This window comes from Mya arenaria, chromosome 9 (genome assembly GCF_026914265.1).
Source record: "Mya arenaria isolate MELC-2E11 chromosome 9, ASM2691426v1".
NCBI classification, from domain to species: Eukaryota; Metazoa; Mollusca; class Bivalvia; order Myida; family Myidae; genus Mya; species Mya arenaria.
Window position 1 is genome coordinate 25,200,383 of NC_069130.1, and position 21,477 is coordinate 25,221,859.

General features: G+C 39.8%; 1 protein-coding gene across 2 annotated transcripts; it reads left to right on the top strand.

The window, feature by feature from the left end:
* Positions 1 to 2,311: 2,311 nt before the first annotated feature.
* LOC128245478 (uncharacterized) lies at positions 2,312 to 21,057 on the top strand. 2 transcript variants are annotated; one of them, XM_052963660.1, is made up of 5 exons: positions 2,312 to 2,396; positions 13,498 to 14,077; positions 14,671 to 14,829; positions 15,221 to 15,278; positions 17,569 to 21,057. In XM_052963660.1, exons 2-5 carry the CDS (start codon positions 13,526 to 13,528, stop codon positions 19,845 to 19,847), a joined length of 3,048 nt encoding a protein of 1,015 aa, XP_052819620.1. In that variant the 5' UTR covers positions 2,312 to 2,396; positions 13,498 to 13,525; the 3' UTR covers positions 19,848 to 21,057. The 2 variants fall into 2 exon arrangements, with proteins under 2 accessions (XP_052819620.1, XP_052819621.1); XM_052963661.1 differs by lacking the exon at positions 2,312 to 2,396 and adding an exon at positions 7,984 to 8,100.
* The last annotated feature ends 420 nt before the right edge of the window (positions 21,058 to 21,477 follow it).

The following is a 21,477-nucleotide window of genomic DNA, read 5'->3' on the forward strand; positions in this document are numbered from 1 at the left end:
TATCTCACTGATAAAACTCCATGTTTTATCGAAAAGCATGTAAAAAACAAGTAGCATTCCACATTAGTAGCAACGTTCACAACCTACAAAATGGCGTCATAAGATCGCATATATGCTCGGGCAGTTGTCAGGTTTTTTTAATAAACTAGGGAAGACACCTACACAATCATACACCATGATACAGACTAGCGTTAAGAACAATGCCAGTTGCACTCTGGTGTCTGAATGGCATCGGCGTTTTTATGACGCCAGAAAGAGCCTTGAAGATGATTAGGGTAGAGGATGAAATAATTACGGTGCGACGTTGGTGACGTCAGTCGCTGACTTATTAGCGAAGGACCGACGGTTAAAGGTCAGGACGCTATCCGAAGTGTTCAATATCGGCTATCGAACAATTGATAGAATACTTACTAGTGATCAACAAATTTCAAAGGTGTGTGCACTAATAATTAGATATCAAAATATTCATTCTTAAGTAACTCCATATAAATGATACAATATTTATATGTCAAAGAAACGTAGATCTAATTCGATATGGTCAGGAAAAAATCGAAAGTTATTTAATAAACAAACTTGTCAAGGTTAAGGATTTGTAAAAACTTTATTGTATTAACTCATGTTTTTTTATTACATGCATTTGAACAAAAATCAGTTTTACTTTAAACAAATAATGCTTGAAGGTTCATGCACGCTGGGTCCCACGTCTGTTAAAGATCATGAAAAAGAACGCCGTATGCGTGATTCCAGCTAGGGCTTTCCTTCGGTGGTTCAAGCGGTAGGACGATACATGGAATAGAATAATAGCAACAGACGAGACTTCTTCAAAACTAAGTTACAGTCGGCCGTGACTAAACGGATCCCCACCTTAAAAGAAGGTCCAGATGTCAAAGAGATGCAGGAAATACATGTTTATCATGTTTTTAGACATTCAGCTGATGATTTACCGGGGATTCTTCTCGAAAATGGTATATTGCAAATGGACAACACAACGTCCCATACTGCAGTGACGACACGTTAAGAGATCGGGGTCCACGAATTCGAGACATTTTCCCACTTACCATATTTTCTAAATTTAACACCTTTTGAGGTTGCCATCTTCCGACAAGCATTCCCTAATTCAAAGGAATTCGATTTGATTTGCTGACATTCTCCTGCAATGACGGCAAACATCACAAATTAACATAATGACTCTGGGTGGAAAATGATTTGATTCCGACACCAATGGATTCATTCCCACTAACGTAATATTTAATATGACGGCACGTTTTTTGATAAACACTAGTTTGACGTTAACGTCGTTCGAACGCACCCGACGTGCGCCGTTTCTGCGTGAGAGACCCTGTCCAGACCCTTGTAACTTTTGCACCGTACATATTATTGCGAACATATTTTCAGTGTTTATAGCAGATACTATTCGCGTCTTGTAAATGTATATTGATTTATGTTATTTAACCATTTTTTATATTATAACAATGCTGTTTGGATCATCCCTCGTATGCCTATTCGCGTTAGACTTCAACAGATGGTTTCGTAGACTCCGAGAATAAAACCGTATTTGTTACGAGTTAATTTATTACCTTATCCAAATGACTAAGCTATATACACTATATACACCGTGTCTGTTCTTTAGATGTTGCTATATAGTAGTACATTTGCAGCGTATAAACAAATTGACAAACATGGGAACTTGCACGTAACAAGTGTTTGAAGTATTTGCTCTTTATGATATGACCATGACTACTGATATTTGAATCTGAAGGTGACTTTCAAGCCTATCTTACGGACGAGTTTGTTGTCTTAACAATCAGGTCATTTTAACTGTACGTGCCAACAAACATCAAGGTATTGAAGGAGAAAACAAATTATCAACTCTTTTTTATGTATATGGATGCAGTTTTAATAAAATACATCGCATCTTAGCGCAGTCGTTGGTCACTCGATTGATAAGTTCTAATACACTCTTTTTAAAGTACATGTGTTTAGAATATTGAAATAAGAAATGCAGCAGTGATTTGTAAAATCTAAAAGTAAAGTGTAAAACGAACTAATATGAGAAACACAATGGTCAGCTACATTGTAACTTAGATTTGCTTCACTCGATTGATCGATTATTTAGCATTATCGGAACATTATTTTATTTCACCATTCAAACATCCAAGTAGTGTCCTTGTACCTATGCCATACTTGTGACCAATGGAAATGGATGACACCCAAAAAAATCCAAACTCTTTATCTATTCATGTCTCTGCACGAACTAAAATTACATGTATTTGTATCTGGATTGGACAAGTTTAAACTGGATGTATTTCACGAGACAAAGACTGGTCTGATTGTGCTTGCACACGCGCTATATTTCTCACATTCATTATTCATTTGGGCGGCCGATGCTTATGTTGGTAAGTTGCTTTGTTCTTGTTTATTTAGGTTTAAATTCTCTAAAATACATTGTTACTTTATTCTTACATTTACGCAAACAATTATATATGCCAAATTTTAATTGCAAAACCTTTGAGGATATGAATATTATAAATATCTTCCATGGCAGAGAGTGTAAGAATAAACGTATCTTCCATGGCCGAGAGTGTAAGATAGGTTCATCCTAACCCTGCGCGAGGGTTGAGATGAACCTATCTTACACGAGCGGCTATGGTAGATGCTTTTTCTCCCACCTCAGTTGAACAAAATCAAATAACAGTGTATTTTTTCGTTTGAACTCTATTGTGCACAGTGAAAATAAATGCGTATAGGTATGTGATAATTCGTGGTTGTCATGGAAATGCGTGCAGTGACTCAGATTATGTTAACGTCAAATAGTTCTGAGTAGAGTGCAGCATTATTTCTTGAATGGTGCCATTTGAAGCGAGAAATAATTAATAAGGATTCTAAATATTGCCACAAGACCAGTTTTCCATGTTACTACAGACGACGGTTAGTATATTATACAGTGCAAAGTGCATATTAATAAAAAAAAATCAATATTTTTTTCACATTTCTGAATTATAAGATTTTTTTAGATTTTTAAAAAACCCGATTGAGTTTGAAAAACCGGCGTCAGTGGAGCGGGACTATTAATGGAGCCTTTTGAAGTGAAAAATCATTAATGAGGATTTTTAATATTGTCCCATTATAATGTTTCGATGAGGCTACAGACGACGGTCTTCAAAAAGGGAGGTTATTGTGTGATGGCAATACAAAAAGGAGTTTCATAACGGGTTCATGTTTTATCTTTGCCCGTGGGCAAGAATTAATTACTAGCATGGCTAAATTTTTGGATCTACCTATCAGAGGTGGGAGAAAAGGAATCCCTTATTTATACGTCCTGGAGCTTGCATAGGTATGTCCGGAAACTCTGGAGTATGCAAAGATTTGGGTACTCTATAGTATGTATATGTACGCCCGAGGACTCTGGAGTATACAAAGGTATGCCCGGGAACTCTGGGGTATGCATAGGTACGTCCAGGCACTCTGGTGTATGCATGGGTACTCCCGGGCATACTGGAGTATACATATGTACGCCCGGGCATACTGGAGTATGCATAGGTACGTCCTGGCACTCTGGAGTATGCAAAGGTACGCCCGGGCATACTGGAGTATGCATATATACGCCCGGGCATACTGGAGTATGCATAGGTACTCCCGGGCACACTAGAGTATGCATAGATACACCCGCTAGTACTGGAGTATGCAGAGGTACGCCCGCGAAATCTGTAGAATGTATATGTACGCCCGGGCACTCTGGGGTATGTAAAGGTACGCCCGAGCATTTTGGAGTATGCATAGGTATGCCCGGGAACTCTGGAGTATGCATAGGTACGCCCGGGAACTCTGGAGTATGCATAGGTACGCCCGGGAACTCTGGAGTATGCATAGGTACGCCCGGGAACTCTGGAGTATGCATAGGTACGCCCGGGCACTCTAGAGAATGCAATGATACGCCCGGGCATTATTGAGTACGCAAAGATACGCCCGGGCATTCTGGACAATGCAATGATACACCCGGGCATTCGGGAGTATGCAAAGGTACGCCCGGTACTCTTGAGTATGCTTAGATACACCCGGGCGTTCAGGAGCATGCAAAGATAGTTACGCTCGGGTACGTTTAAGAATGCATAGGTAAGTCCGGGCGTTCAGGAGTATGCATAGATACGCCCAGATAATCTGAAGTATGCATAGGTACGACCGAGCGTTCTTAAGTGTGCATAGGTACTCCCGGGCATTCTGGTATATGCATAGGTTAACCCGGGCGTTCTGGTGTGTTCATAGGTACGCCCAGGCGTTCTGGTGTATGCACTGTAGTTATGGAATATGCAAAGGCACGCCCGTGCACTATGGAATATGCATAGGTACGCCAAATCACTCTGGAAAATGAAAAGATACCCCCTGGCGTTCTGGAGTATGCATTTGTCCACCCGACCGTTCTGTAGTAAGAACAGTTACGCCCATGCGTACTGGAATATCCATATTTCGCCCGGGCATTCTGGAGTATCCATTGGTACGCCCGGGCAGTCTAGAGTATGCATAGGTTCGCCCAGTCACTCTGGATTATGTATAGGTACGCCCTTGCGTTCTGGAGAATGCATAGATATTCTCGGGCGTTCTGGATTATGCAAAGGTACGCCCGATCACTCTGTAATATGTATATGAATGCCTGGCTCGGTGGAGTATGCATAGGTACGTCCAGGCACTCTGGAGTATGCCCGGACGTACTGGAGTATGCAAAGGTACGCCCGTGTACTCGTGAGTATGTTTTGGTATATCCGTTCGTTCTAGAGTATGCCCGGGCACTTTGAGGGATGCATAGGTACGCCAGGGCACTATGGGGGATGCATAGGTACGCCCGGGAACTATGGGGGATGCATAGGTACGCCAGGGCACTATGGGGTATGCAAAGGTACTTCCGGGCACTCTGGATTATGAATCGGTATGCCCGGGCTTTCTTTAGTATGCATAGGTACGCCCGCTAGTACTGGCGTATGCAAAGGTATGCCCGCGAACTCTGTAGAATGTATATGTACGCCCGGGCACTCTGAAAAGTGCAAAGTTAAACCCGGGCACTCTAGAGAATGCAAAGATACACCCGGGCTTTCTGGTGCGCTGAGGTACGCCCGGACAGTCTGGAGAATGCAAAGATACGCCCTGGAATTCTGGAGAATGCAAAGATACGCCCGGTCATTCTGGAGAATGCAAAGGTACGTTCAGGCATTCTGTAGTATGCAAGGGTACGAAGGGCACTCTGGAGTATGCAATGCAACATGACGATCTGGAACATGCAAAGGTACGCCCGGGCGCTCTGTAGTATGCATAGGTATGTACGGGCGTACTGGATTATGCATAGGTACGCCCCGGCACTGTGGGGTATGCATAGGTACGCCCGGGAACTCTGGAGAATGCAAAGGTACGCCAAAAACACTCTGGAGTATGCATAGGTACGTCCGGGCACTCTGGAGTATGCCAATGTACGTCCGGGCACTCCTTAGTATATAAATGTACGCCCTTTTATTCTGGAGTATGCAAAGGTACACCCGGGCACTTTGTAGTATGCAAATGTTCGTCCGGCGTTCAGAATTATGCATAGATACGCCCAGATATTCTGGAGTATGCATAGGTACGACCGGGCGTGCTAGAGTATGCAAAGATACGTCCGGGTATTTTGGAGTATGCATAGTCACGGTCGGGCACTCTGGAGTATGCATTGGTAAGACCGGGGGTTCTGGTATATTCATATGTAAGCCTGGGCGTTCTTGAGTGTGCATAGGTATGACTGGTAGTTCTGTTGCATGCATAAGTTCGCACTGGGATTCTGAGGAATGAATAGGTACGCCCGGGCGTTCTGGTGCATGCAGAGTTATGCCCGGGCGTAGTGGTATGCAAAAGTACGCCCTGGCGTATTGGAATATAAACAGGTACATCATGGGCACTCTGGAGTATGTAAAGGTATGCCCGGACACTCTTTAGTATGCAAGGTACACTCGGGCACTCTGGAGTATGCATATATACGTCCGGCGTACTGGAGTATGCAAAGATACGCCTGCGTACTCTGTATTATGCAAAGGTTCGCCCGGGCTCTCTGAAGTATGATTAGGTACGTCCGGGCACTCTGGCTTATGCCATGGTACGCCCGAACACTCTAAAGTATGCATAGGTACGCCAGGGCGTTCTGGTGTATGCATATGTACACCTGGGTACTGTGGAGTATTCATAGTTCGTCCGGGCACTCTTGAGTGTGTATAGGTACGCCCGGGCGCTTTTGTGTATGGATATGTACGCATGGGAACTTTGAAGTGTGCAAAGGTATGCCCGGGCACTCTGGAGTAGGCATAGGTACGCCGGGGAACTGTGGAGTATGCAAAGGAATCTCGGGGCGAACTGATGTATGCAAAAGTACGCCCGGGCACTCTGGAGTTTGCATTGATACGTCCTGGCGTTCTTGAGTATCCATCGGTACGCCCGGGCACTCTGGAGAATGCATAGGTATTTCCGGGCGTACTGGAGTATGTACAGGTACGCCCGGGCGTACTGGGGTATGCAAAGGTATATCCTTGCACTCTTGAGTATGCCTAGGTACGCCCGGGCACTCCGGAGAATGCATAGGTACGTCCAAGCGTACTGGAGTATGCATAGGTACGCTCAGGCGTTTTGAGTATTCACAGGTACGTCCGGGCGTTCTGGTATATGTATGGGTATACCCGGGCGCTCTGGAGTATGCATTGGTACGCCCGGGCACTCTGTGGTGTGCATACTGTGCTCTCTGAAGTATGGATATGCAAGCCCGGGCGTTCTCGAGTATGCCTAGGTTACTCCAGGGTACTCTTGTGTATGCAAAGGTACGCCCGGGTACTTTGGAGTATGCAAGGGTACGCCCGTGTACACTGGAGTATGCATAGGTACGCCCGGCTACTCTGTAGTTTGCATAGATACGCCCGGGCGTTCTGGAGTATGCATAGGTACGCCCGGGAACCTGGAGTACGCCCGGCTACTCTGGAAAATGCATATGTACGTCTGGGTACCCTCGATTATACATAGGTACGCCCGGGCACTCTGATGTATGCATAGGTAAGTCCAGCCGTTCTGGAATAAGCATAGGTACTCCCGGGCACTGTGTAATATGCATAGGTACACCCGGGTACTCTGGCATATCCAAAGATACGCCCGGGCACTCTGGAGTATGCATAGGTACGCCCGGGCACTCTGGATTATGCATGCGTACTATCGGATGGTTTGAAGTTTGCATAGATACTCTGGTGTATGCATTGGTACGCCCGGGCTTTCTTGAGTATGCATTGGTACGCCCTGGCTCTCTGGAGAATGGATATAGACGCCCGGGCGTTCTCGCGTATTCATAGGGACGCAAGGGGCGATCCGGTGTGTGCATGGGCTCTTACGAGCGTTCTGGAGTGTGCATAGGTACGCTCGGGCGTACTGGATTGTGCATAGGTACGCCCGGGCGTTCTTGAGTGTGCATAGTAACCCCCGGGCAAACTTAAGTATGCATAAGTACGTCCGTAGAATTTAATTATTGTCTTAAAATCAAATTTTGGCGTCTGTAAAATCATGTGTTAACTACATTATCCCAATTCATTGATCTGATTGGACAGATTAATAAGTAAAACCCTTAAGGGAGGCAAAAGCAAAAGCAGTTTAGGAACATATGCTAGACAGAGTTTGATAACCAGTGTGGGGTATTAGGGCGGCGTATTTTTTATTTCGTGTTGACATCCGGAACTCCTCGGCTATTTTTTTCGTAAACAACCTGGACGGTTTACCAACTCAGAAATCCATATGTTTAGTCCGCTGCAAGTAGATCATTTAGTAATTTAATTTAGAAGTTAAACTTAATGACTAAACTCTAGAGAATACACTTCACTGGCAATCAATTTAAACAAAGAATAATAAATACAAGTTTAAACACTGCATTTAATTAATGATATAATTCGAAAAAAATATCGAATTACTCTCTACTGATGTACCAGCAAACATCCGAGATGGTTTCGATAAAAAAGGCCGAAGTGCTCCGAATGTTTAAAAACGAAACAAGGGAAGTGGCAAAATTGAATTTACTTGAAAATGACATTACCTACATGTTGACATCAGGAATACGAGGTATTTGTTTATCTATGTACAAACAGTCATTCTATTACTACGTTTTCATGTTTATGAAATTGAATTGTAACATTCAAGACATGAAAAGACAGATGTCAGTGTTTCGTACAGAAAACTTCGGATATATCGTGTTGTGAAACTTTCAAGGTAAACAATTGAAATTGATGGGAACATGAAATGACAACAAAATGTTGTTTGCCTTTTTCGTTAACTCGCAAAAGCTTAATTTAATTTAATTGTGAGTTTACTCATCGAAGTCAAGCCATGAGCAAATAAGAATGCACAACTAGATTGCAGCACAGGCGTCTGACTCATTGTTTGTTGAATATCATTTTGGGTTAGTATAATGAGATAAACAACACACCTGAAGATATTTAATGCCTATATTATTATATAATGCACAAAAAAATAAATGAGGTATGTATCTCAAACTTACCGGATTTCACGATTGAGTCTGTTTCTTTTTCAAATTTATTATTAAGCATAGAAATATCCCATGACTAAAATGTGCCATGAAACGAAGAGCTAATTCCCTATAAAATGGTATGCCATATGTTGGTATTACTCTATTGCGTTAGACAAACAAGCCTAAGTCAATGTCACATTCTCGTCTCTATCTGTAGTCGGAAACTATACAGCAAATTCCAATCTTCAATGTGTCCCCGTGTAAACAGCGCTATGCACAGAAATAGTTCAGTGATTTCGTGCTTCTGTTTATAGATGATACAATTCAATTACAATATCACAAATCGACAAACGCATGATATTAATCAACATTTTAGACCCAAGCAATGAGTCAGGCGCCTGTGGATTGCAGGTAACGTACAAAGAATACTTAAAACTTATAAATTAAAAAACATGTATTAAAGAGGTTAATACACGGCGTAGCCGAGCCGTTGTGTGAAAAAAGATTATAAAGCCAAGGGCCCAAGGTCAACAAGGGCTGCTCCTGGATTTGACGTTAGAGGGGAAGTAACTAAGGAGCGAAACGTTTTGACTTGCGCCCCTTCGTGGGAATCTAAATAATTGATTTTGTTAAAAGTGTTCAAAAAGGTGCATTTGTGGCGTGTTTCATTATTTTTTTTCTCCTATACTGAAATAAAAAGTAAACTTGGACGATTTTAGGGGGCGGGCGCCGGTTGACCCCCCTCCTCTTGGATCCGCTAGTGGTCAGCTTGATTGCTGGTGTCAGATAATAGATTAACCTTGAAAACATCAAGGACTCAAGCCCCCCACCCCCTCCAGCCCCCTGGATCCGCTTGTTGTCAGCTTGATGGCTGGTGTCAGTTTTAAGATCATCCTTTAAAACATCAATGATTCAAGCCCCACCCCCCACTCAGGCACTGGATCCGCTTGTGGTCAGCTTGATGGCTGGTGTCAGATTAAAGATCAACCTGGGCAGTGCACCTGTTGAATTCTGAAATCATCAAAGGACACAATTTTGGGTGCAAAGTATTCACCCTAAATGACATCAAATAAATAATGGGTGTTAGCTAGTTACTGATTCCTTATTCCGTATTTATTTTTCGACTAAGGCTTAGTCCTTATTGAAAATGAGCAAAACTCTGAGAAAATCCGATGTTACGACATTGTAAATCAAAAATTGTTTTTATCATATTGTGGTATAACTTCAGTGATTTTTTGGAATTATTTTTACCGCCTGTGCCTTGCAAATTGGGAAAAAAGTTGACTTTGGGAAAAATACAAGATCAGGCCAAAATAGCTAATATAATGACAAATATACTTTTTTTAAACGTTTTTTGCATACATTTTGCTGTGAAAGAGTAAGTCTTGTCAAGATTTGGTTTATAATTTCAAGAATTTCATTGCTTTTTTATTCATAAACATTAAACATGCAATAAAACTCCGTGTTATTTCGGTTGCCAATTGGAAAAAATAATCGCAAAAGCGCGAATTTTAGAGGAACTATTTGACGTCAATAGTGATTTAAAATTACTGCGCTTTATGACGTCAGTACACAACGTCGCACGTGCTTTTTGGTGAAATGTACAAAAGTGCGTTTTCTATGTCATTTTTTCCACAAATTGATAACTATAGATATGCAAGAAAAAATATCAAGCATGTGTTTCCGGTCCGGTTCGAAAAATCCGACCCTCGGGCACGCTGCATTACCAGCTTATGCACGTGCCATCGGGTCGGATTTTTCTATCCGTACCGGAAACACAAGATAGATACTTAAAATCCTACTCCCAGGTCTCAATGAAAAATGAAACGCTTTTTATCAACATTTATTTTATTAATTTTAACATTCATTCAAGTTATCAACTTCGGTATCAATGTGTTTTTTACAAGTTATATAATTCCAACTTAAATTTTGTAAGAGTTATGACCCTTTGAAGATATTGACTATTTGTAGATTAAGTAATCCATGATCTTTAACCTGGCAACACTTTAAACCAAATATATTTCGTTTCTGAAGGAGGGGCGCAAGTAAAAAGGGTATGCCCCTAAGTTACGCCCCCTCTAACGCCGAATCATTGAACCGTCCCTGGCTATGTCCTTTATTCTAACACCATCGCATTAATTATTTTAACATGTCATGTCAAAAAGTAGAGAGAGAGAGGGAGAGAGAGAGAGTGATTCTTTATTTCCTCCGATATGAAGAGATTTGACACATGATAATCAGAACATAATACAAAGAAACATATAAAACAAAACTTTATAAAACAAACACATATATTGTAGAAAAGAAGGATAACTATAAATAATACAATGAATAAAACTATATAATAGCAATGCATTTATACATGTACTGAAAAATACATTTGACTTATCTCGTGATACCTGACACCATAGGCTGTAGGCCTGCATGGGAGTCGAACCTGCGACCCCTGGGTTGAAAGTCAAGTGTGTTACCGCTAGGCCACGGATCAGCAACGGTTTAATATACAGGGTGACAGCTGGATGTTTTATCAGCAAAAACAGATCAGAACGTTTTGCATACTTTTATATGGAGAAGCGAATAAGCGTTCGAAAGTATATTTTTGCCCAATTATTGACTTTAATCTTTTAAATCGGTGAATTTAAATAGGGGCTGGACAAGTAGACACAATATTATCTCGAATACTAAGCTGATTTAAGGGTAATGTCAGTATTTGTTCATGCTTTACGATGAAATATGGTGTTTTAACAGTGAAATAACAACAGTGAAAATATCAATTTGATATTTTCACTGCAAAATAAAGAGTTAAAATATCAACTTTCAGAACTACTTTTAAATTCCTTTGTTGTTACATGTACTTGCCTTGATCAAAACAGAACACTGGACTTCAGTAAATTATGTCCAAAAATGTTACAAAAAAAGAGTTTTTTTATAAATTTAAATAAATATATAATTGGAAATTAACAACTTACCGTTTATTGCCGGTTATCCCGTTTATCAAACATTTTACTGATCTTTGAAGCTTAATGTTCGAACATTTGCTTTCATACTAAACAAATTACAGACAAAAACAACTGTTCGAACATAAATAAAATTTTATATCATCGTTCAACTGTATTTTGAACTGTTAATCGTTGTAGTACGTAAAATGAGCTTCCTGGATAATTCACACAACAATTTACAGATAGATCCGATATTTTTTACCCCACCCACACCTCAAAATGTGTCAACAAACTAGCGTGACATTTACTCTTTATCTGGAAAACAAACATTTTAAAGCGAAACAGACTGGTCTCTGACATTAAGATGACTGAATATTAACTTACTATAAAAACACGCGTACATGCAGTCTTAAACTAAGAAGAATAGTTAAAATCCAATGAGTATCCACATTTGTTTTGCTAACACATTTGACCTTCCAAATTTTCATTCTTCGCGGCGTAGTAATTTGGTTATGTATTCATGCCTATCTTAAAATTAAAAGTGTTTTCATTATTTTTTGGAACATTATGTGCACAAATAATACTTCATTGTTTACTGCCCATAAAGTTTTGCAATAAAAAACTAGCGAATATTAAGCTATAAGAATGAATAGCAGAGAACTATTTCTCAGCAAACCGAAAGGAGAAAAGTTGACAGATATAATTATGCATGAGGGGCGCCCCACGGGTAGCGGCGTAAAGCCCACCCTTTTAAAAAAGGGGGTAATTCAGAAATAAATAAAAAACAACAAATAAAACTCCGAAAATAAGCATAAAAGAAACAGAAAATTTGTTTATTTCAGTGTAAGATCGTATTTAATTTCACGCGTGATCATAAAAAAACTACATTTTCACTCGTGGCTTCGCCACTCGTGAAAATATGTGTGTCTATGACACTCGTGAAATAAAATACGATCTTACACTGAAATAAACAAATATCCTCTATGTATTTACCAAAATAATGAGCTATGTTTAAATAATTAGTTTATGCTGTATATTATGTTATAATTTTAACCCCCTACCGATTTTACCGTAGTGGATGTCCGTCCGAATATCATGCACATCATTTTATTCATTATTCGACAAAATTGTGGTAACCATGGCAACATAAATAGTGATAATGCTACTTTAAACTCAATATTTACATAACTTAAAAAGTGTTTAGAAACTTTGACAAAAGCGCCAGACAAAAATGTGGTTGCCATGGCAACATAAATAATCAATTAACTACACTTGAAAAGGGTCCTATTATAACAGCAAAAGTGTCATCCAAAGATTATAAAAGCTGCTGTGTAAAGCACCTATGATACATTTGGCTGCTACAGTAGTGCATACACCATTCTCTTTAACTGGATCTTTGTATAGCACCTATGATACATTTGGCTGCTATAGCAGTGAATATACCAATCTCTTAACTGGATCTTTGCCCTGAATAATGAAGTATAAAAAACTTGGTTCATGTAATGTAATATGCGGATAGAGGGCAATAGGATACTATGCATGCCAATAATATTTTTAATTTACGTCGTGAGAAATGTGGCTGCTATTTCAACACTTTTTTTTAAAGCTGCACTCTCACAGTTTGAACGTTTTGACAACTTTTTTTCTATTTTTTTTTTGTCTTGGAACGAGCCAATTTATATGAAAATGAATTGAAACCAGTGATATACAACTGCTGACAAAAATCAGATCGCAGATTTTTATAGTTTAGTTACTTTTTTATGTTTTATGCGTTTTTCTTAAACTGTTAGTAACTCTTTTAGCCATAAAACATCGATTTTCGATGGAAATATGAAAATCTGCAATCTGATCTTTTGTCGGCAGTCTTATATCACTAGTTTGCAGATATTTACGCAAAAAGGCTTATTCCAAACGATAATAAATAAGTTGGCAAAGGAGTAAATCTGTGAGAGTGCAGCTCTAATTTGAATGCTAGTATTTTCAAATTGTATAAGAATCCGAAGGGGACTTATGTAATGTAAGTAATACTCAATGAATTGCTTCTTTTACCAGGTATTGAAGACAATCTCATGGCAAAACAATGGCCTCTTATCGGGAGTTATTAAATGATAAGGAAGCCCAGAACTGGATAAAGGCCGCCCTCGCCCTCAACATCACCAAGAAGGGTTTACAAGGTTTTGTTGAAGATGTGCTGACATGCGTTCATCAGGACATCTATCACAACGTTAGAACATCCAAGGGTCTTCCAGGCGGGGCAGCATGTGCACATTGTTTCACCGAGAACGTGTTGAAGTGCTTCACTCCTAAGCTATGCACAAGTAAAAAAAACTGCAAATTTCATAACGGCCCTTCAAAACAGTATGTTCCTTGTCCAAATGGGATTTGTGAAGGCGTCCGTGATGAAATAGTCAAACATCACAGGTTTTCGGGACCATCATGGAAGAATACGAATGCCAAAAAATGGTGTACCATTCCCTGGGAGATAGGCAAGTGTTTCCTGCCTCCTGATGGCTATAAGGGAGTGTCCGCCATCAACGACAGTGACTTCAACGGCGTGATCAGCGTCATGATGAATTGCAAGGATTTTGAAACTAAGCTGTCTGTTAAGACAGCGCAAAATGTATTAACAGAGGTAAACAATATTAATCACACTATAATCATATTATACGATTCCGTTGACTTTTTAAAGCTGCACTCTCACAGATTGACAGTTTTGACTTTTATTATATTTTTATCTCAAATTTAGCTGATTTCGTACATCAATACATTTAAATCAGTCATATAAGATAACTTACTTAAGAACTGCGGAAAAACTCATTTTTCTTAAAGCGTTACTAACGCTTTTTTCCATACAACATCTCACTGTATTATCATTATATCACTGGTTTCCAGACATTAACACAAACATTGGCTCATTTCCAGACAAAATATAAAAAATGTTGTCTTAACGGTCAATTTGTGAGAGTACCGCTTTAAAAATGTTCGTTATTAATGCAGAATTGTATTCATTTGGAGTTCCCATGTATACTCAATTAAAACCATGGCAACCATTACAAATACACTATCTAATTGATAATTTTGTACATTTGCCACTTATGACATTAACCAAGGAGTCTTAACGTGCATTTACTAGTTTCCTCATATTGAATGAATTTCCATTTGGGCCATGTTCACCACAACTACAAGCTATGTTAGTCAATCCTTATTTCAAACATTACATTTAAGGTTCGGGACATTGGTCGATGCGTACGCCACTCCAATGACCAGAAGGTCACGGACGATGATCTAAAGGAATTCCTGATCAAGCTACGCACCCTGCTGGAGGATAAGACTGAACTAGCCAACCGACCCGATGCACAACACGCCGTGGAACAGCTTAAGAAGGTACTAATTTACAAGATAGCAAACATATTATGCAGGTTACTGGTATGACATTACAAGAGAGATGACAAAATTGAACTAGCATACTGGCCCAAGGCAAAACAAGCCGCGAAACAGATTAAACAGGTATGGCTTTCCACGTCTTAAACGTACTAAATGGAGGCCTCGAAATTATTAAGTCGTGGCATCAACATACAAGTCATAGGAACGAGTAATTTAGTCGTGATCACGAGATAAAAAATAGTTCTTTTTGCACATGTCATCTCTATGATATAGTACATAGAAATTATAATATAGTCAAATTATTTTCCGTTAAAATTTTGTCTGTATATTATTTTATAAAATAGCCTTTGAATTATGGGATGCTTTATGTCTTGATCTGTTTTGTTGACAGCTGCAAACAGACGATTTCAAGATTATTGCTGAGAACGAAGGGGAGATGTTGAAGGAAGGTAAGAGACGCTTTTTGACCAAAGTGACGTATATGGATATTGATGAAACTGTGTGTAGAGTGGCTAGCTTGGGTCTGCTTATGAGAAGTAGGGTGTTGGTCACTGTTTATAAAAAAGAAACATGGCCTTCGCTCAATAACTTTCATTAAGAATGAAAGATAGTGTTGAAACTCTGTATGTACTAATACATCTTCAAACTCATACCACCACTTCAATTCTGCTACCTATCTTGTTACCAAGCGTCTTGTGATAATGCTGCTTCTTATCTTCTGTACCAAGCGTCTTGTGATAATGCTGCTTCTTATCTTCTGTACCAAGCGTCTTGTGATAATTCTGCTTCTTATTTTCTGTACCAAGCGTCTTGTGATAATGCTGCTACTTATATTCTGTACCAAGCGTCTTGTGTTAATGCTGCTTCTTATCTTCTGTACCAAGCGTCTTGTGGTAATGCTGCTTCTTATCTTCTGTACCAAGCTTCTTGTGATAATGCTGCTTCTTATCTTCTGTACCAAGCGTCTTGTAATAATGCTGCTACTTATATTCTGTACTAAGCGTCTTTTGATAATTCTGCTTCTTATCTTCTGTACCAAGCGTCTTGTGATAATGTTGCTTCTTATATTCTGTTCCAAGTGTCTTGTGATTATCTAGCACACCGGAAAGGCATTTTTGGTGATTTCAGCCATGCTGGAAAATTCCATCTGGCACCCCCAGGCCAGAAGAGTCACGCGCTCTGACATAATACTTTCAATTTCTTTAATAATACACTTAATGTAATCACAATTATGATATAACAATAGATGAGTTGTTCCATCATCATCTACTTTATGCACCTGTCAAATGTAACCACGGCCCCTTCAGGTCCGGGGAAGAGCTGGGACTTTGACTTTCGGTCTAGCCAAGACCGGGTAAAAACCTCGCCCTGCGGGGACGAACTGATGGTCAAATCCCCGCCAAATGCTCCCGCACCCAAGGGACCCTAAGTAAGGCACATTCACCGCTTTATTTGGCGCGAATTATACATACAAAACCACCGCATTTACCCGGCACTGCGGGGCCACCAGGATGGTAAAAACACGGCCCATTTCCCCGGCTTTCCCCGGTATAACCCCGGACCTTGGGGCTGTGGTTACAATAGACTGGTGCATTACAATATAATATATCTTAAAACAAAACAAAAACAAAACATTTGAAGACGGGATACTATAGGAACTTCTTGGCGTATGACGTAATAAAAACACTGCGCGTCATGACGTCATTATCGCTCGCGCTTTTTGGTGAAATGTACAAAAATGCGCCTTTTTATGTATTTTCTTTATACAAGAATGTAATAAACGGTATGCTAGGAATCCGTGCCGGATAGAGGAATCCGACCTTCGGGCACGCTGCTTAGACGACAACTTGGCAAGCCTCGTTACCTGGCAACGCAGGTGCCCTCGGGTCGGATTTTTCTATCCGTACCGGAAACACATGATATATACTTATAATGCTGCTTCTAATCGTTCTTACCAAGCAGCTTGTGACAATGTTGCTTCTTATCTTCTGTACCAAGCATCTTGTGATAATGTTGCTTCTTATCTTCTGTACCAAGCTTCTTATGACACTGCTGCTTCTTATCTTATGCACCAACGTCTTGTGACAATGCTGCTTTTTATTGTCTGTAACAAGCGTCTTTTGACACTACTGCTCCTTGTCTTTCGTACCAATCGTCTTGTAATAATGCTGCTCCCTTTCTTCTGTAATAAGCTATTACTTAATGTTGTTACTTATCGTTGGTACCAAAACGTCTTGGTAACGGCGGCTACTTATCGTCTGCAACACGCATCTTTCGATAATGCTACTTCTTATCTTGTTTACCAAGCCTCTTGTTTAAGACTGCTACTTATTTTTTGCAACAAGCGTCCTGTGACAACGCTGTTACTTATCTTTTTTACCAAACGTTTTGGTAAAGGCGGCTACTTATCTTTTGCAACAAGCGTTTTTATAATGATGCTTCTTATCTTTTGTACCAAGCCTCTTGTTAAAGGCTGCTTCTTTTCTTTTGTAACAGGCGTCTTTTGATAATTCTGCATCTTATCTTCTGTACTAAGCGTATAGCGATATTGCTTTACTTATCGTCTGGTTCAAGCGTCTGGTGATATTGCTGATTTTTAATTTTTATCTTTTGTACCAAGCGTTTTGTCAAAAAACTGATTTCTGTTTTCTCACCAAGTGTTTTGTGATAATGCATACGTATATGTTCTTAACCTTTTTTTTTAAATGTTCTTAATGTTATATTTTTCCATTACTACAGGATTACGACTACGTTTGGCAAACTATTACCGAACCACTTTGGCCGACATGCCGATATCTCCCATTTTCAGAGAAAAGAATGCCAAACTCAACAAATTCTACGTGGCACCGAAAATTGTGGAGAAAAATCATAGAAAAATCGGCAAAAATGACAAGGAAGGAAGCGGTAAAGATGTTGTAAAATTTTCAGATGTTTTCCTAGAAAAAGGTCAGTTGCTCAGAAATGTTTTCCTTGTTGGTGAACCGGGCAATGGCAAATCCACATTCTCCGTAATGTGTGCCCTGGAATGGACTCACCAGTATTTACCAGCGGAGGAAAACGTCGGTATTAAAACAAGCTATGTCGACCCAGAATTCTTCAAAGAGTTTGCATTTTTGTTTCATGTCACCCTACGAGATTCAGGTAAAACGTGTGATCTAGCAGAAATGATCAAGGATCAACTTATACGTAAAATCTACCACGAGATGGATGCCGATGATGGATTCCGGCTTTTGCAGACGGTGCTGGAAAGTGAGAAATGTTTGATCATAGCTGACGGCCTCGACGAATGGACCCATCCGGAAAACGTAAACTGTACCTGCAAAACTGAGGAAAAAGTCATCCCTTTCCGAAATTCGGCCAACAAGGCCACACTCCTCACGACAACGCGTCCCTGGCGAATGTCACAGTTCAGAGTGCAGGATTCAAAGATCGACAAATATCTTGAAATAGAAGGAGCTGCAGACAAAAGGCAACTCGTGGAAAATATCATCACCATTCTTAATGAGGATTCTGAGGATGAACGGACACCAGAGGATTTCATGGAAATGGTGTCAGAGAAGGATCTTAAAGGATTATTATCAGCACCTATCAGTATCACCCAGCTCGTGTGCCTGTGGTTCGAGGGCAATTCGTTAACCGATTCAAAGTGTGACATTTATGCTGGCGTGATAAACATGCTATCATGTAGACTTAGTTATATGCAAAGCGGGCATAACATTCCGGAAATTGAACTGCCATCTCTATTAAAGGAACATGAATGCTTCGTGAAAAATCCCATGGTTTACCTTGCGCTGGCAAATTTGGCATACACAACTTTGTATTCAGAGTGCAGAGATTCGTCTGTAGTATTCAGCAACAAAACAGTCAACGCTTTGTTAAGCGGGGAGCAGGTTGAATTTGCATTAAAGTCCGGCTTACTCACGGAGAAGAAATCCAACTCATTGATCAAGAGATCATCTTACTTTTCATTCTTTCATAAAACACTTCAAGAGTTTTTAGCGGCTCTTCATTTATGTTTAAATGAAAACGACTTCAGTCAGCTATCAAGCAAGTACGAACAAGATAATAAGGAAAATATCTTGGGAGATGTTTCTCAGACATTTATTTTCATATGTGGAATGAAGCCCGAGCTCGGTGTGCAAATGTCTTCATGGATCAATAGTTCATACCAACCATCACTCGACGATCGAGGGGTTTTTCTATTACAGTCCCTGATTCTCTCCGGACACCGTGAAGCCAGGGCGAACAACTATGGCGACATACCGCTCTATCTCGCACACTTTGCTATTTATATGAACGACGATGAGGAAGTGTTAACAAAGCTGATGATGATAAACAAGGAACGTATTCAGTCACTAGAAATCGGTAAATGTTCTGTTTATAGGGAAAATCTGCAGGAGGTGATCACATCCTCCTCCGACTCCCTCAAAGCAGTGTCACTGGAGAACCGTGATGGGCAGTATGACCTGTCCCAGTGTCACAGGCTGGAATATCTGGGTATATCGGGATGCTATACAACACGTTTGCAGGTTGATCCAACACATATTACATCATGTAACTTATATGGTGTATCATCGAATGTTGAGATGTACATATTTAGATTATTTAAACACCATCAAAGGTGGAGTAAACTACAACGTGTTGAGTTAGAGAGCGTTCAGAATGTCCAGTTACTTGTGGACACATTACCAAGTCTCCCTCAGTTACAACGCCTTGAGATATGGCGTACAGATCTAGGTGAGCTCCACCTCCTCCCTCCAGCCTCCATCACCGATATTACACTAAATCAGGTGACAATGACAGCGGGGGCGGTGCGGAGTCTGATAGAGACGATGAAGAACATACCACACACCATTACATGCGACATGCAGTTCTGCACGGTGAAACCTGCCAGTGAGATGAAAGATATCCGAGAACATATGGACAGTTCGCCGTCATTCAAGGTTCTCAGATTTAACGATACGTGTAGATTTAACGATACGTGTCAATTGCTTCATTTCCAATCCACCATAATGTGAACAATAAGTTGAAAATTAGCATCGATTATGGGAATTCATATTTGATGAAAAACAGTGAAACAATCAATGAAAGTGTCAGTCTATTTATAGAAATAAATGTCACTTTTCCCGGAACTAATTATCATCAACTACTTTCTATGTGTATTCAGTTAATTTGATTTATGTTGTGTATTTACATGCATCCTAAAATAGATTTAACTGTACACAGCAATGTCGTTGGGGCAGGTGTTGTTAAATATATCTGATGGGGATGAAAACTTTCTTTTTTAATTGTAACACAACAGTCCGTAATCAACACGTGCAATAGTCGGTTTAACTTGATCGACATTTTTTAAAAGAATCTCTTAATAAAGCAACTCATTTCCTAGTTTAAAGCGATATCATTTACTACGCTTATGGATTATGAATTAATGGGGGAATATTTAGTTTTTTCTTTATATTCTGTATTAGAGGAGTATACCAATAATACGTTGACTTTTTATGCCCCCACAAAGTGGCGGCATATAGGGTTGCCCTTGTCCGTACGTACGTCTGTCTGTCTGTACGTACGTACGTCCCGAAGATTGTTTCCGATCTAATTCTTGAAAACCGTTTGTCCAATCCTCACCAAACTTTAAACACATGTTTGTGACCATAATATCTTGATCAAGTTCGATAGTCATGGAAATCGCTTTAGTCATTTAGGAGTTACGGCCCTTTATTGCCAAAAATACTTCAAAAATATATGTTTCCAATCTAATTCTTGAAAAGTATGTGTCCAATCCTCACCAAACTTTACATACATGATTGTGACCATAATATCTTGATCAAGTTCGATAGCCATGGAAATCGCTTTTGTCATTTAGGAGTTACGGCCCTTTATTTGCAAAAAAAGACTTGAAAAATACGTCCCGAAGATTGTTTCCGATCTATTTCTTGAAAACTGTTTGTCCAGTCCTCACCAAACTTTTAACACATGTTTGTGACCACAATATCTTGATCAAGTTCGATAGCCATGGAAATCGCTTTAATCATTTATCCTGAATAATCATTATGGCTTATTTTCTGTGACAAAAAATCGAAGTGGGGGCATCCGTGTCCTATGGACACATTTCTAGTTATGTTTATAATCGATTACATAAATTTCACATTATTATGAAATCTACAAAATGATATTATGAATGAATAACCAAACATTGAGTAGATTTAGTTACCTAAATAATAGAATATATAATTGCCTACTATTTAACATATCACACAATTTGATTATAATTGAAGAATATATGATTAAACGTTGAAAATATTGTTTGATTTGTATTTAATACAATGAGGGTGAGGATGTGTTAGAATGATGATGATGATGATGATGATGATGATGATAATGATTGTGGTGATGGCGGTGGTGGTAACGGAGACGACGATGATGATGATGATGATGGTGGTGGTGGTTGTGGTGGTTAATACGATGAGGATGAAAATGTGTTAGAATGATGAGTATAAGAATGATGATGATGACTACAACCACGACGCCGACGTCGATGATGATGATGATGATGATGGTGGTTGTGGTTAAGACGATGTCGCCGACGTCGATGATGATGATGATGATGATGATGATGGTGGTGGTTGTGGATTTGACGATGTTGACGAC

What these genes read in the sequence shown, in the direction of transcription:
- LOC128245478 (XM_052963660.1), top strand. Translation starts at nt 13,526, where the DNA reads ATGGCCTCTTATCGGGAGTTATTAAATGATAAGGAAGCCCAGAACTGG. An exon ending in CCGTGGAACAGCTTAAGAAG is followed by an intron (nt 14,830 to 15,220) that starts GTACTAATTTAC and finishes TTTTGTTGACAG; the next exon opens with CTGCAAACAGACGATTTCAA. An exon ending in AGGGGAGATGTTGAAGGAAG is followed by an intron (nt 15,279 to 17,568) that starts GTAAGAGACGCT and finishes CCATTACTACAG; the next exon opens with GATTACGACTACGTTTGGCA.